General features: G+C 47.2%; 1 protein-coding gene across 2 annotated transcripts; it reads right to left on the reverse strand.

Annotated features, from left to right (window-relative positions):
- Nucleotides 1-2353: 2353 nt before the first annotated feature.
- On the reverse strand, nt 2354-15556 carry DRG2 (developmentally regulated GTP binding protein 2). Of its 2 annotated transcripts, XM_073361817.1 has the most exons (13): nt 15348-15556; nt 13975-14135; nt 13366-13455; nt 11521-11581; nt 10325-10415; nt 9429-9501; nt 9181-9271; nt 8760-8857; nt 7978-8054; nt 7383-7471; nt 5733-5791; nt 3853-3906; nt 2354-3762 (listed from the first exon to the last, which is right to left on the reverse strand). In XM_073361817.1, exons 1-13 carry the CDS (start codon nt 15409-15411, stop codon nt 3676-3678), a joined length of 1095 nt encoding a protein of 364 aa, XP_073217918.1. In that variant the 5' UTR covers nt 15412-15556; the 3' UTR covers nt 2354-3675. The 2 variants fall into 2 exon arrangements, with proteins under 2 accessions (XP_073217918.1, XP_073217919.1); XM_073361818.1 differs by lacking the exon at nt 7383-7471.
- Nucleotides 15557-16454: the final 898 nt, after the last annotated feature.

Here is a 16454-nt window from a genome sequence, read left to right on the forward strand (position 1 = left end):
ACGAGGTGGTTGGGAGCTGCGTTTAAAGGTATAGCTTAACTTTACGTTTGAGTTGTACTTAGTTTGACATTGGGCAGTTGTATTTTGCAGATTACGTACATACACTGGGAGACAAATGGTGGGAGCATTCTATTACAATTAATCTGCTACTCCCCTCGACTTGCTGTATGGCCTTGGGAGTCATTTAACTCTCTGGCCCTCCACGATCTCCTGTGGCAAGAGGGCTAACAATCTCTCCTTTTTGTGAAATGCCACACTTGGCCTTATAGCAACATGCAGCAGCAACTTGTGAAGTTGTATTTTAAACACACAAACCTAATCTTTCCGTGAAGCAGGTAAGGGATATAACAGGGATCCTCTCACTCAGCCCTAAAGTGCAGCTGCTTCTGGGGTGGAACGCAGTGCTAACATCCTGTAATTGGGCAAGACACTGAGGAATACCACATCCAGTTGAAACTGCAAGGAAAGGACGCTGGGAGAGTGGAACTAGCCCTGTCATTTGGCCAGAAGAGCAGGGCTAACACCCTTCTCTTGGAAAAACAGGGTGGTGTCATTAAGCACAAATAGTAAGATTGCAGCTGTACATCTCATACAAGAGACAGCATAGAAACACAACACAGCCCTTCACTGTTACAGGGTACGAAGTTCTGCTGCTTCTAACCCGAGGGTTGTAGTTCAAATGTTCACAATTCCTCACAAGAGATTTTAAGTAAACTGCCTCATGAGTATCTACCACTCTATATGGGTACAGGCGCACAGAAGCGGAGCGTGTGCTTCCCAGCTTGGACAGACACCAGAGTGCAGCCCCAAGGGGTCCAGTCAGGTTTGGACTTAGGCCACACTATTATTTTTAATGCGCGAGGTGAAGCAGAGTTAGCCTGTGTCCGTGTACTCAAGATGAGAAGCATGTTCCCAGCTTCAGTGCAGAAATGCCCAATCCCCACTTCACAAAAGCACCTCCTTCCTCACTAAAGGTCCCACAAAATGTTCTTGGAATGTACTGGGTTTGCCTTTGATCTCCATGAGCAATAAGGTAACTAGGGGTCTGATCCAACTCCCATTGGACATCAATGGAGCCTTTCCATTTCCTTCAACGAAAACTGCTGGATTGATGTTAAAGTGTTTGCAAGAATTTGATCTTCCCATGCAGATAATCAGGCACTTCAGGATCCCCAGTAAAGGTTCTATATGTAGATCTTCAGCCCAACATGCTCTCACCGCTGATACTAAACTGTACTGCTTGCAGCGTGTGCTGCAGTTAATCTGAAAAGATGGAAATGTACAAAAACCTATTTCCAGATGTAGCTACAGCTACCCATGCTTACCCAAGCTACTCATGCATGCAGAAGAATGAGCTGCTCTCGATCTGTTTCCATTTTCTTCCCTGCCAAGTTTAATCAAAGTTCAGCTGCTTTATACACTTGGACTATGATGGGGGGAAAAATCGTTGGCTTTCCAAACTACTAGGGAGAGCAGCTCAGTTAATTTGACAGTGGTTCCAATATTGATCCACCAGACTATTAAATTTGAGACAACCAGCTAATCTAAGACAGCTGTAATGACCAGCCTTGTGTTAACCAGGGCAAATTTGCATTTTTTTTAGATTTACAATGAGTTTTAACAAGCTATTTTGAATATTTTTGTTCCCCCTCCCTCTCCTGTTTGAGGAGGATGTACAGTTCAGTATTCTATCAAGTCATGCACGGGCTTTCCTCCATTGTCCTTGTTTAGTAGTTAAACGCCAGCAGTTAAAAATGAAACAGTTAAAAATGAAACACAAAAAGCTTTGTCCTGGCATCTTGGCCTGCGCAACCTTCATGGGAAATTTAAAGGGCGAGTCAATGTGCTGGAACAGCATCCCACTCAATTAGCAGAGAGAAGTGCAGGCATTAGAAAGCCAGCTCAGACATAATGCAGCTAATTTGGAGATTATTCTCCAGTAGCTTCTACCTCAGCCCTGATTCCCTCTGCATTCCAGCTGCGAGCAAAATCATTAACACCAAAGGTAACCTACAAAGCTCAGTGTCACCTTTTTGGCTTGGTTCTTGTGTAATTTATCCAGCTCATGTCATCCGAGGAAGCCCTAATGCGTCCAACTCTTCTCCATCCTTAGCGCGCCCTTTGTTCACTCTTCACAATGCCACTTTAGTCTCATTTCAGGTTTGGGTTAGCGTGTAGGTGCTGGATGGTGGTGGTAGCCTGAGAGATACAGGTCAGACTAGATATCTAGTGGGTCCCTTCTGGCCTTAAATTCTATGACACATTACCATCAAAATCCACTCCACCACACAGCTCCTTGCCACTCAGTTGGCCAAAAGGGAGGGAGAGGGATGACAAAACAAGTGTTCCCGTGTCTGTTTCGAGAGGCAAGGGCATAATTCACATGAAATAGCCACTTTTATTTTCTTAAATAAAACACTCCCAGCCATTGCAGTTCAGGAGGAGCACGAAAGAAGAGCTTGGGGGCGGAGGAGCTAGCCATCCAACCAGGCTTCATGGTTCAGAATTCGGCATTGGAGGCTCTTGCTCATGGAAAGAAAGAGCCTGTAACTATCAGACACTATAAACCATTAGCAACAACATTAAAAAAGCATAATTAGAAAATCCAAGTTTTCTGATGGAAGATCTCCATTAAGAAGCATTATTGTTCATTTATTTTAGCCAAAAAAGGCCACAGCTTAGAATGGGATTTGAGCCTGAATAGCTATTTCTGGGGTTTAGGAGCCATGGATGCATGATTTAGAGACAAGTGGTTTCCTGACAACTATTCCTCAGGTACTGTGTCAGAAAAGGTGGAAGAAGGCGGCAAAGCAGAGGCTTCCCCCTGGGAAACTCCTAATGCCACCTCTCAGACCTGTGACATGGACGGAAATGAATCCTCACCAAGTCTTGGAGCTCTTCTAGGATGTAGCTACGGCACCTGTGGCTTGGCCACGTATCAATCCCTTTGTTAATAGGGTTGCACCTTCCAGCTCTCTCAAGAGTACTAATGGGATCAGGACACCCTACAGGCTGTGTCAGAGGGTTAAGAGGCATGGGATGTTGGTTTTAAATTTGATAGAGCGGGATGTTCAAAAGCTCAGCCTAGGGCTGTCTCGGATGTGGGAAACCCGCGGAAGCTAGAAAGGCTGTGAATTCTAGCAGCCCTCGTATTGGGCGAGTGGGGGAGGGAAAGGTTTGCTTTAATGACACTCTTACATTAAATGACAGGAATGTGCAACGAATGGCAGGTAACCTCTCTCAGTGCTGGTATCAATGGCACCAAGAGAAGAGTCACATTTGCGTGGACAAATCCACAGATTCCGATTGGCCGAGAAAGCTGCTGGCAGGTATAACAGACAGACATGTATGGAAAATCTGCAGCCGTACAGGAGGATGGAGGATTCTCATCGCATCGTAACAAATGGGTTCCATGATCCAACTTTTAGAGATGTTGTGCAAACAAGCTACCTTGCCTGAAATGTCACAAGATGGGAAACCCCTCGTCTCCCTGCTCCCCACCTGTTTATAGTGTATCCTTAGTCTCTTCTCGTCTCCAATGGAACAAGCTTCATGGAAGCCTACGTGGCTTGGAGCACATCTTCCTTTTTTTGGCTTTTATATGGTCACAATAAGTCAGTTCTGATTCTACAGCCTAGGGCAGGGTCAGGCACCAGTGAGCAGTGGCTAAGAGGGTTACTTCTTGACAATCTGGATGACATCTTCGTGCTCCATCAAATGAGTTAATCCTACTCTTTGAGGACTGTATTTTGTGCTGGTTCCCTTTAAATCAGGAGAAAGCAAGTTGAAACGTGTTAGGAGTGGACACTTCAAATACAGGCAAATCAAATTCAGAGAGTATTAGTCACTTACCCACACCAAGGCATATTTGAACTGGCTGGCTAACGTTCTGTGAATTCGATGGCACTGCAATAAGACAGAGTGTGAGACAGTCAAATGATAATGCTTCACTATATATCAGCCTCTATTCTATTCAGGTTCTTATACTGTGCCCCTCACCATGGTGTCTGAGCACCTGAGAATTAGATATGAAAACACTGTTTTTGATGATTAGCTCCAACTAATCATGTCTCCCAAGACAAGAAGTGGAGATTTTCCCCAGACTTCCAGTACCCACTGCTGTCTTCAATTAACATCTAGCCACTACAAACAGGAACACCTTGGGTCCACGCTGTTTACTGCGAAGGCAACTTCGGAGCCACATTCAAAAACGCACAAAGAGCATAAAGTAAATGTACCAGAATCATGCTTTCTCCATACAAAGTTCCCAGGAATAGCATCACAAAAGTCTCATCATTTCCATCTGCTTGTTCGCTGAACTCTATTAGGTTACCTTTGTGATGTTACATGCCACATTCTTTATAGAAATATGGTTATGATATGAATATGGCCTAAGATATATTTTATGCAAGATGGGTCTTGTAAGGTATCATTGGGAAGGTTATGATTTACTGAATGTGAATAGCCAATTTGTATGCCTGTATCATTTCTGTATCTAAAGTTAGGAATATTGACTATGTAACAATTACAACTGTGTGTGTATTACAACTGTGTGGGATTCAGAGTAACAGCCGTGTTAGTCTGTATTCACAAAAAGAAAAGGAGTACTTGTGGCACCTTAGAGACTAACAAATAAACGCTCAAATAAATTTGTTAGTCTCTAAGGTGCCACAAGTACTCCTTTTCTTTTTCCTAACTGTGTGGGAGACACCCACCAGACAACCGGCCATCGCAGCCTTGATGGGCCATTAGGAAGGAACAATAAGACTGTGAAGATACTAATCTCTCTCCTCCCTGAGAGGTGTCCTGGGTCGTAGCTGTGACACAACCAGGTCAGGTGGTCCTGTCACCTGGTACTAAATACCACTTTGGACACTGCTGGTACTTTTCCTCTGCAGCGGGATGGGGATCAAACAAAGGTTTTCTGCCTTAGGTAAATAGCTCACGAAAGCTTATGCTCAAATAAATGTGTTAGTCTCTAAGAGGCCACAAGTACTCCTTTTCTTTTTTCTTGAAACCAGTCTCTTTAAGATCCTAATCTTAGTATGTGTGTTGTTTTATTTGCTCAGTAATCTGCTTTGTTCTGTTTGCTATCCCTTATAATCACTTAAAATCTGCCTTTTACAGTTAATACATTTGTTTTGTATATTATTAAACCCAGTTTGTGCATCTCTCTCTTCACACTGAGGGAGAGGGCAAATTTTTATGAGCTTGCGCTGTGCAGATCTTTCTATATAGTGCAAGACAGTATTATTTTGGGTTTATTCCCCAAAGGGGGTGTGCACGTGAATGCTGGGTGAATCCTCTCACACAGAGCTGACTTCAGTCTATGTCTGCAGCTGGGTGTGGCCCTACCTGTGTGTGTATGCTGCTAGAGGCTGGAGAGCCTAATTCAGCAAAACAGAGAGAGAGAATCCAGGCTGATGGAGGAGGAAGGGCTAAGTGAAACCCCAGTACATCAGGTAGCATGCCAGAAGTGGGGGTCCAACCCGTCACAACCTTCATCACCTTTTATCTAGTAAAGTACATAACCAGAAAAGAAACATTTGTTTCTATACCTCAGTTAGACCAAGCTAAGGAATGCTAATGGGCAACAAAACAGCAACATGTGTTTTTTCATAGGACAACCTGAAATATTCAAAATCCTACCAACAGTTTGGGTAGGAAGTTTGCATTGGACTGAGTGCAGTTCTACCACCAGAGAAAGATCTTTCTTTGTGTTATTTGCTTACCACATGCTCTACAGAAGCCCCTTTCCGGAGAATAATGGCATCTGTGAAGTCCGGTCTCTCTAGAGAGAGCACAGAAAAACAAGAAGGGAAAAGATAGCATCGCTTTCCCGATCGCTGTCCTTTAACACAATCTGACAATGCATTTGATTATGTACAACTCCTTGAATCCCCCCCGGTCCCCCACGCCAGTTACACCTGACAGCAGGCTGGCATACAAATAGCCATTCACCTGAGTTATATTGCCTACTTAGCTCCATACACACTCCAGTGGCAGGAAGTACAAATTGGCTACTTACCCTGGACTTTTAAAGATCAATACAATACATTGAATCAATTCATAATCTTCAAAGACAGTACTTCCAACTTTTGATTTACTCTCTCTCTCTATACCACCCTTAACATTTAAAAGTCAAAGTCAACCATTTCCTTAGAATTCACAAACCCATCCAAGCCCAATCTTAATTCAATCCACATGACAGGACTTATCGCAACAGTAAAAGCCAAAGTCTAAACACACGTTTGAATAAAAGGGAATCACTGCTGCAGTTTCCTTGAAGATCCTAACATTTTAGGATCTAATAAGCTACCACAAAAATCTCACTGACGTTTACCCAAAATTCAAGCTTGCAGCCCTCCAATGCCAAATGCAACAACGGCCTTTACAAAGTGACAGGGAAAGTGACAGCTGTATAAGGACCCCCAGTAAGGCGTTTGGGGAGTTAAAGCCAGCTGAGGAGTGCTGCTCCTGCTCATCCTCAGCCTATGTGACACCTGTAAGCAGCTGCTTGGGAGTTCTGTCTCAGGAGGGGATGGTGCTAAGTGCCCATCCTTCCCAACTCCCCTGTGGGCTCCTAGTGGGACTGCTGAAAGAATCTAAAGGGACAAATTAACTAACCTGAAGGGAAAGGCAGAGGTGAGTCCAGACAGTAGTCCAGTCTGTAAGAAATAACTGGAACTCTGAGCTACAGAAACCCTGCATCCTGCCTAATTCAACATTTAGGGTGAGAAATTACATTTTGTAACCTGTTTCTTTAGTGAATCAAGCTTAGTTTGCGTGTTTTGTTTTATTTGCTTAGTAATCTGCTTTGTTCTGTTTGCTATCCCTTATAATCACTTAAATCTGTCTTTTGTAGTTAATAAACTTATTTCTTGTTTATAACATAACCCAGTTTGTGCAAGTCATATGGGGCGGAGGGGGAGAAGCTGTGCATCTCTCTCTCCACATTGAGGGAGAGGGCGAATTTTTATGAGCTTGCGCTGTGCAGATTTTTCTATCCAGCGCAAGACAATACACCTTTGGGTCTGCACTCCATGGGGGGTGGGCACCTGAGTGTTGGGGAAAGTCCCTTAAGTGGAGTTTTCCCAGAGCTGATCTCAGTGTCTGTGTCTTTCTGCAGCTGGGTGTGGCCCTGCCTGTGTGTGTGCTAGAGGAGGCTTAAGAGCCTTGCTCAGCAAGACAGGTTAAAGGGGGCTCAGGATGGTGGAACAGGTGGGCTCAGTGGTATCTCAGTACATCAGGTGGCACCTTGTCACACCAACTGCTCACTGACCACCAATGGGAGTTGGGCACCTAGTGCCCAACTCCCATTGGCTGTATTTCTGAAAATCTCCCCCTTGGACTCTTCTTTTGCCTGTCAGTGTTTTGCTTACGTCCTCTCTTCTTAGTGAAGATACAGGTAAGCGCCAGGTACTCCCACAGCTTCTCCAGTAAATAGTCCAGGTTCAGCTTCATTCCACAGCTGCAAAACACCATGAACATCTCGGCTTAGTGTAATTCTATTCCCCAAAGAGCAGCCCAAATTCCGTCTTACCTGGAGTCCACAAAGAAGTGTGATCGAGAAGCTTATTAAGTGCTAGATGACAAAGTGAAGCTTTCTGATGGGTCAGTATGATGAAACAGACAATGCTTTCCAAAGGTACACCACCTTCAAAGTGGCAGAGCCCATCAGTTTAACAGAACAGATAATAGAACTACTGGGAAGACCTGGTTTATTTCAACCTGGAGATGGTGCGAGGCAACTTATAGCAGATTTGCCTCTCTCTGTGGATTGAGGCCACTGAATATTTTGTTAAAAATGACAGGGTACTTGTTGAGTTTCACTCTCAGCCAGAGCACAGAGCAGCTAAGTGGTGTGCCAAGGAGCGTGCCCATCTTTGGGATAGCAAAGGAAGAGGGTATTAATGAAATGTAAACCAAGTGCAGAGCCTGTAGAAGGTGTGGATTGACAGGCTTGCAAGCTCTTACCTGATCACAACACTGTTTGGTCTCCTAGCCAGACGATCTACTTCCTCCATAGATATCTGGTCAATCTTGTTATAAACCTAAAATCAAAAGGGAAAAGAACATATCCTTTACAAAGTCAATTCAAGTGACACTGCAAGCAAATTCGATACATGCAAGTAGTTATGAGGTTCTGCAGCTTCCAGTCCTCGTAGGCACACAATAATGAGATGCTGGGGCTTGTTAAAAAATGTGGCGCTTATCAATATTGATCAAAGATTTTTGGTAAATTGTTAAAGTTCATAAGCCTCAAAATAAATGACAAGTTTTCCCATTTTAACGTTCTTTCCTTTGGGGGTCACCCTCTGGTGTTTTGTTCTTGGACCGCATTATAAAAATCCAAAACATCATCAGAAAGGGGCCCCTGAAACGAAAGGTGCATCTATAGCGCACCAAGGCTGTGCACATACAGACACCATGCTTGTTAGAGGAAATCAGCCATGGAACTTTCAGCACCAAAACACAAGTCTCTACCCCAGCTGAGAGAAAAGAGGAATGATCAGCTCTAGGTAGCCTGCCGCTATAGTCATCGGGGCCAGCCACAAGAGGGCGCTGGAATCATGTGCTAAACGAGCATACTACACAGGTACATGTGCAACAGGTTAACTAGATGTTTGATGACAAGTGGTGGTTTTCACATACAGAGTGATTCTCTCAAGGCAAGAGGTCAAGATCATTCTGTATTTAGGACCCCAATCTTATGCTGTCCCATTATACAGAAATAAGGCTGTTTCCGGGATACTCACATAAAGGCAGGGCATGTAGACTCTGTTACCGACAATCACATCGATAAACTCATCAGGAGAACAATCTTCTCTAAACAGAACCTCTGCATTGAAGATTTCTGAGGTGGCATCATTAAGGCCAAACTTCCTCTCTTGGCTAAACACACCGGACAGGCACAATGGGCTGGATTTGTTTAATCTTGTATAATGGGGGCTGCTCAGATGACACCCCCCCCCAAAATTCCTCCTGCTTTTAACTTCACCGTCACCCTATTGGCATGAACACCTTGCTCTGGAATTAGTATTGAAGATACAATCCCATTCTAGTTCGAATGGGACCTTCGCCAAGTGGGCTGCTGCGGCTCTGAGGTGTGGGACGGGGGTCAAGAGAAGCGGTTTCTGGACGTTGCCCCTTTCTGGGCTCTCCTTCAAAAAAGGATACTGTACTCATGGAGGATGAGCTGCACCAGCTTCTCGGAGCACTGGGTCAGCGTGACAGTCGAGTTAAAGGAGATGCCCCCACCCTTCTTTGGCTGGATGAACAGAACAAAGAACCTTAAAACAGTCTGTAAAATGTAAAGTCCACGTTATCTGTGGCATAACAAAAGGGACAGGCATAGAGGAATTCGTGTTTCCATTGGATGAGCACACGCAAACCCATGACTGTGCAGGGCCATTGGTAAGTCTCACCTTGAAATAGATGTTTGGTTTGCATTTGTTCAGCCGGATTCCTACAGATTCCAATTCCTTTTCCAAGAGGGACCTGCGTAGACACTGCAAATTAGTTGTTGGTACACTGGACTTAGTGCAATAAGAGGAAAAAATGGTCAAAAGCTTGGCCGGCACCTTGACGTTTCCCAGCTCCAAATCACCACCCTGTGGATCTTCTCTATACCACTGACTGGGGCCCTCCCATTCAGCAAGGCCTCTAGTTGGGACCTAAGAACATGGCCATCGGAGGAGGAAGCCTCAAACAAAGACACTACCATGTAATATATTATCCTTCCCTGGAGAGGCCATATGTTGATGTTCTTCCCCTCAAGAAGCCAGAACTGAGATTCCTGGCAATCTTAGTAAATGCTGCGCCTACCTAGCCAGTAGGTATTTCTGTTGAGCACAACTAAGTCCATTGCCCAAGCCTGGGCTGCTTGCTTGGAAGCTACCAACAGGCCATCCAGCCCAGGCAATAATCTGCAGTAACAGTTATCTTGCTAGCGAAAGCAATGGCCAAAAAGCCCCAGTAGAAGTTTAAATTTAAACTGAAACACATTAACAGAGTGGCCTCATGATGCACAGATTTTGAGACGAGCCAGCTAGAGTGGAAGAACAATTTAGCAAAAATCAGCAAAGGCGGTTCATTTTGGAACGTCCATGGAGAGCAGGACTGAAGTGAGAAGATGATCCCAGGAATATTAAAGAGTAAAATTATTAGCCGACTATAGATTATATTAGGACATTAGTAAATATCTAGTGTGCTGCATACGGGTTATGCCTAGTTAGCCTCCACAGCTGGGAAGTAGCAAGCCATCGGGATTCCTTCATTGGCTTATCAGTCCAGAACTGACTAACCTGCTCCCTGTGCTCACCTCTGTACTTCGCCCTTAGTGGCATCCAGCATCATGATAACGACATCAGCGGTCCTAGCCACAGCTATCACCTGACGTCCTCTCCCTTTCCCTGCAAAGGAAGGAGATGGCGTTATCCGTGGGAAGGCAGAATAGTTAAAAGCTCCCTCGAACCAGGAACCGTCCCATGGGACTTCTTCGAAGCAAGAAAGAATTTCATTCCTGCTTTGGCTGCACTAACCTGTTGGGAAGGCGGCCAGGCTAATGCGGTCAAGGCCCATTCAGAGCTCTTGCAGGCTGAAATATGTGCTTGTTCCCAAAAGAAACACCATATTTTGAAGGCCAGTCCAATAGAAAGCACTACACAAACACACAAGGACTTGGCTTTAAGCAACCGCAGGATCCATTCCCCTAGTTGCATGGGGCTGGGATGCGACCCACTCAGCCTCTAGTGTGAGGGCATGCAGTTCTTGATGAGCAAGGACTCCTCTGCAGGCAGACAGTGGAGAAGCATTGCAATCCCATCAGACCGCCTTCTTTCCAAGAAGCAATGTGTGTGCAATTCTCTCTCTCCTCTGCACTGAAGTGAGGATACCCAGAATAGCGAAGAGGAAAACCCCGAAATCAGCTAGACACACTTTCTGATCAGAAGTGAAAGGAGACGTTTATTAACCAAACTACACTCTGCTCAGAATGAAACATCAGGAGACTCCTACGAACCTCACGAGACTCCTCTTGCCACAGCTGAGCGACTGGCAGACAAAGCGAGAGGAAAGAGGTAGAATGAATTCCTGGCTCCCAAGTCAAGGAGCCACATCAGAACTCTCAGAAACACCCAGGCGATCGTAGCTGAACAATATTTCTTGCCTTGCTTAACCCTCCTCCCACACATCTCCAGTTTCTTTCTCTAGTGACCAATACCAAAGACCTCCCCTTGTACCAGGAGAACAAATGAGCAAGGCCATGATTCCCCCTGAATAGGGAGGTTTGCTTACTTCTGCTACCCACCTCCAGAACAAGCATCTTCTACAACATAATATGCCTTTTTGTAATTCAGGGACTCTTTTACAATTGTCTCCCACATTCAGGACCTCAGGTTTTAAGTCTAAGGTGTTCACACAATACATGACTAGGCTGGCAAAGTTGGTACCATTTAGAAACTCCACACAGTACTGAGAGCAATGGCATGTATTAAATTAATGTAAGAGCTAACCAACCTTGTGCAGCTCCTTCGATGATTCCAGGCAGATCCAAAAGCTGAATGTTTGCTCCTTTATACTGCAAGATAATCAGAAAGGTGGAAGATTATGAGGACCTCCACAAAACCTTTAAAACTGCTTTCCTAACACAGGCTAAGCACTCAATGTATTGTACACAGGGGGCCAAATTCTGAAATCAATGGGGCTGCACAGGGTATAGGGCAGGGCAAAACCTGGACCAGTAAGTTGAACATCCCACTGAGCTGGAAACAATTTGCAGAGTTTTTACCATGAAGCTCTTTCGCTAACCTTCTGAAAATTCCTCCTTCCACCTCAAGATACATTTTACTGCAGCAGTTAATGGCCAAAGCTACAAAAATTCTAGACCATCTTGGTTTGACTACAAAATGACAAGACTAGAGCACACTTTGGCTGTAATATAATTTTGGTCCTCTGTTCACCAAAGAAACTTGTCCACACGAGTAATAAGTTTCTTATCTGGTCCAACAGGTGAAATATTTTAATGATAAGAGCACTCTCATGGCTGGATTCAGAATTACTCAGGTGTGTATCATAGGCATAATATTACTCCTGTTAACAGAGATTCTCCTTGAAACTCAAGTGGTGAGGGTCACTTGCTTATGGAGCAGGAAGATGAGAGTTCCATTCCTGCAACGGCAGTGAAGTTTAAAATGACGACATCGTGCAGTAAATGAAGTTGCAGGTGGCCTCATTATGTGACAATATTTATGCTTGTTTTGACATCAATGTGTTTGTTTTAATTATTTTCACTCAGCCTGAATTTTGACCCCAAAATTTCACATTATACTAGGATGCTTTTCACTTTGGTGCCTTTTATAAAATTGCTTTACAGATGGATGTACAGGGCACAGATAGCAAAAACTCCTCAAGGATAGGAGTTGTCCTATTTGCTGTCCAAATTGATTACTGCATAGATTGCCTATTTTAAAGCTTCATTAACAACAAATCTGTCAAGGCTTCCAGCCATCTGGTCAATGGTGTCAATAGCTGTTATACCAAAAAAAAAAAAAAAATCAATTGAGAATTATCTTGTTGCCTGGCCACTCAAAATGCAGAGTCAGATTCCCAGTGCATGCTGCCTGTCTCAGAGGAGCAATGCTGCCTGTAAAAGTGCCAGGCTCCACAGACCTAACTGCAAATGCTTGAGACCTTCCAAGAGTTCAAAACAGAAATCAGCTGGGAAGCAGGGACCTTTGGATACAGCTGCTTCTGAGCCCTACCATAGACCTACCGGTTTCTGAGCCCTATCATAGACATAATTAGAACACACACATCAGGAACAGCACATCCCTACATACTAAGTTGTGGGTCTTGTTGCTAACAGCTTATGATTAAGGTTATGTTTTAGTCACAGGTATTTTTAGTAAAAGTCATGGACAGGTCACGGGCCATGAATTTTTGTTTACTTCCTGTGACCTGTCCATGACTTTTACTAAAAATACCTGTGACTAAACCTTGGAATCGCAACCAATGGGAGCTGTGGGGGTGGTGCCTGCAGGTGGAGGCCGTGTGCAGAGCTGCCTGGCCACGCCTCTGCCTAGGAGCTGAGGGAGGGAGATGTTACTGTTTCTGGGAAGCCCCCCAAGGTAAGTGCCGCCCAGAGCCCTCACCCTGTCCCGTACCCCAACCCTCTGCCCCCTCCCACACCCAAACTCCTGCTGCTGCGGGGGGGAGAAAAGGCAGTGGCTCAAGACTGCCCCTGCAGCAGCCGGTGCAACCGGCCAGGCACACTGGCTGCTGCAGAAGTCACAGAAGTCTATGACTTCTGTGACAAACTCGCAGCCTTACTTATGATGTAGAATCCAGCCAAATCACACTTACTTCTATGACACCTGGAATACACGTCAGCGTTGTGAATTCATATGAGGCAGCTTCACTGGCTGTGGAGGTCATTAAGCTCAGAAATGTGGACTGAAAAGCAAGATATCATAACATGAAATATGTAAACAAATGACAGCACCACTGAATATATAAAGATACATGGAAACAATGCACATCGACGACTTCTGAACTGGAATGGGGAGAAAACTACTCTAGTTTTAACAGCCATGTGCTCTTGCTATGCCGGACATGGCAGTTTTAGAGGTGAAGAGGAATACTTGGCATGTTCTCTTGAATGTCAGTTATTGGGCTGCTCTTAAAGACCTTTCATAGTGGTGTTGCTGTCAGATGGGAACAAACGAAAGGTTTTGGTATGCACCAAGTGTGCTTTGCATGCAGGGATGATGACAGACTTTCCCCAGTTTTAGCCTTCAGGTCTGGGTGCGCGAGCAACATTCTTTCCTTTCACTTTTGGAAAACAAACACTTAGTTGTGGAAATACAGAAAAAGTCAGAAACATTAGCGGTCAGATCACAAAAGCATATTTCAAAAAACCGAAAACAAACTTAGGAACTGCACGTGCTAGAGTCAGCTCTGATAGTCACTGACCTTACCCACAGAGGGAAAGCCAATCAGTGCCACTCTGGCATCTCCAGATTTCATCACATCAAAACCTTCTCCTTTAGCAGCAGCAGATTTGGAGGGTTCTAGTAGCTGAGCTCTGTACTTGGCAAGCTTTGCCTTCAGTAGGCCAAGATGGTACTCGGTAGCTTAAACAAAATAGCAACAACAGTTATTAACCAAATAGCCTGCAACAGCATGGGAACATGGCACCTATTTCCCTCTTAGTTCAAGTGACTTGTTTCTAGTTTGGGAATTGCAGCAATTAGGACATTACTACAAATGAACATTGTAGATCAAGTTTGGTGTTTTTAACTATTTACTCTTTATGCCTGATGTGGCACAAAACACGGGAATAAAGGTAGCTCCCGCCTTAGGAGTGTCCACTCTGACAGAGAAGGGAGTGGATTCCTAGGGAGAGAAAACAACAGGGTTTTGTATTTTCTCCCCCCTTAATTCCGTTATTATAGACTCACTTCTTGTAGTGTAAGTTATGCCTTGACATTTAATCTATTCCCAGCGGCATATCAAGACACAGGTACACACCACGCACGAGGTGCAAGTGGTATTTCTGTGCCCCAACACGGCATCCTGTAGGTGTGTAGAACAGGGACCCACTCAATTCTCTGGGGTGCAAATGGAGCCCCCACAAAAGGATGAAAAAATCAGTGTAAGGGAAGAGGCTGACAGAATGCCCCCCCCCACATCCCACCCCTCCCTGCTGCCAGGCCTCCCCCGCACCCCACCTCTCTCCCCCCGCCTCCAGGCCTCCCCCGCACCCCACCTCTCTCCCCCCGCCTCCAGGCCTCCCCCGCACCTCACCTCTCTCCCCCCGCCTCCAGGCCTCCCCCGCACCCCACCTCTCTCCCCCCGCACCCCTCCCATCCCCGCTGCCAGCCTCCCCAGCCCCCCACCTCTCTCCCCCCGCCTCCAGGCCTCCCCCGCACCCCACCTCTCTCCCCCCGCACCCCTCCCATCCCCGCTGCCAGCCTCCCCAGCCCCCCACCTCTCTCCCCCCGCCTCCAGGCCTCCCCAGCCCCCCACCTCTCTCCCCCCGCCTCCAGGCCTCCCCCGCACCCCACCTCTCTCCCCCCGCACCCCTCCCATCCCCGCTGCCAGCCTCCCCAGCCCCCCACCTCTCTCCCCCCGCCTCCAGGCCTCCCCCGCACCCCACCTCTCTCCCCCCGCACCCCTCCCCTCTGCCAGCCTCCCCAGCACCCCACCTCTCTCCCCCCGCCTCATCCTGCCTCTCCCTGCTTCCGGCCCCCCCGCACCCCACCTATCTCCCCCTGCCCTCCACTGCCAGCCCCCCACCTGTCTCCCCCCGCCGCCCCCCGACAGAAGGGCGGGCCGCCCCTGACCTTTGTTCTTCTGGGTGCGCGCGATCTCCTTCTCGATCTCCGAGATCTTCTCCAGGATGCCCATGGCGCCGGCGGGCGGGGGCGGGGGCGCAGCCGGGCTCTAGGGGCTCCGAAGCGGGCGCCGGAGGCCTAACGCGCCGCCCTCCAGCCACCCCGGCTCCTCGCCCGGAAGCTGCCGCCGGCTCGTCCGTCGCACTAATCACCCCCTCGGCGTGACGGTGTGGCGGCCGGTGCACTCACGTTCCAGTCCGGCCGGGACACGCAGCGTGCCGGCCCCCGCTGCAAGCGTTCCGGGAGCACAAACGTCCCACGCACAGTGGGCGGTGGCCCCTGGAAAGCGCCGGGTCCCCCTGATGGGCCTGGCTCCCTCTCCCTACAGAGGAGCCCCGGGGCTGGCCCTGCTCCTGCAGCACCCAGCCCTGGCTGGCCCCAGCAATCCCCTCCCGCACCATGGTTCCTGGGGGGGGAAGGGGCAGCAGCCTCACCCTGTCCTTAGCTGCCCCCAGGCCCCTTGCCCGTGCGCTGCAGCCCTCCACCGGGGGAAGGAAGAGCCCTAGCTCGGGGGGCTGTGTAAGGAGCTTGTGTGTTGCAACCCACACAAGGGGTTGGACTAGATGACCTTCTGGGGTCCCTTCCAACCCTGATATTCTATGATTCTAACCCCGCCCCCCCGCACTGTAACAGGAGGAGGCCTGTGCTCAACCCCCACTTCAGAGCCTGCACAGGCCCCCAGGAGAAGGGGGGCAGACAAACGAGGCAGGACTCATTTAACTTCCACAGCTCCTCCTGCAACCGCTCAGCCACCAGCGACACTCCTGCGACAGACAGCGCCCAGGGAAAAGGCTGCAGCAGCATTTCAGATTGCCTTGCACGAGTCGTATCCCCCCACCCTTGCTAAACCAGAAGTTTCCCCCAGTCTTCTCAAGCAGAAAGCTCAGGCTTCTGCAGTGGTTTGTCCTTTTAATGTGCAAGCCGCTTTCCTTAGATGTATCGTTCCGTTTTCCATGCCCTTAGCTACAAGGGCTCTGCGATTCTGTCCACAGATTATTTTGAGACGAGAAAGGACCACTTTGGTTAATGATATAAAGCAGTGGTGATTTTTCATCT

The sequence above is a fragment of the Lepidochelys kempii genome, chromosome 10, assembly GCF_965140265.1.
Source record: "Lepidochelys kempii isolate rLepKem1 chromosome 10, rLepKem1.hap2, whole genome shotgun sequence".
Lineage (NCBI taxonomy): Eukaryota > Metazoa > Chordata > Testudines > Cheloniidae > Lepidochelys > Lepidochelys kempii.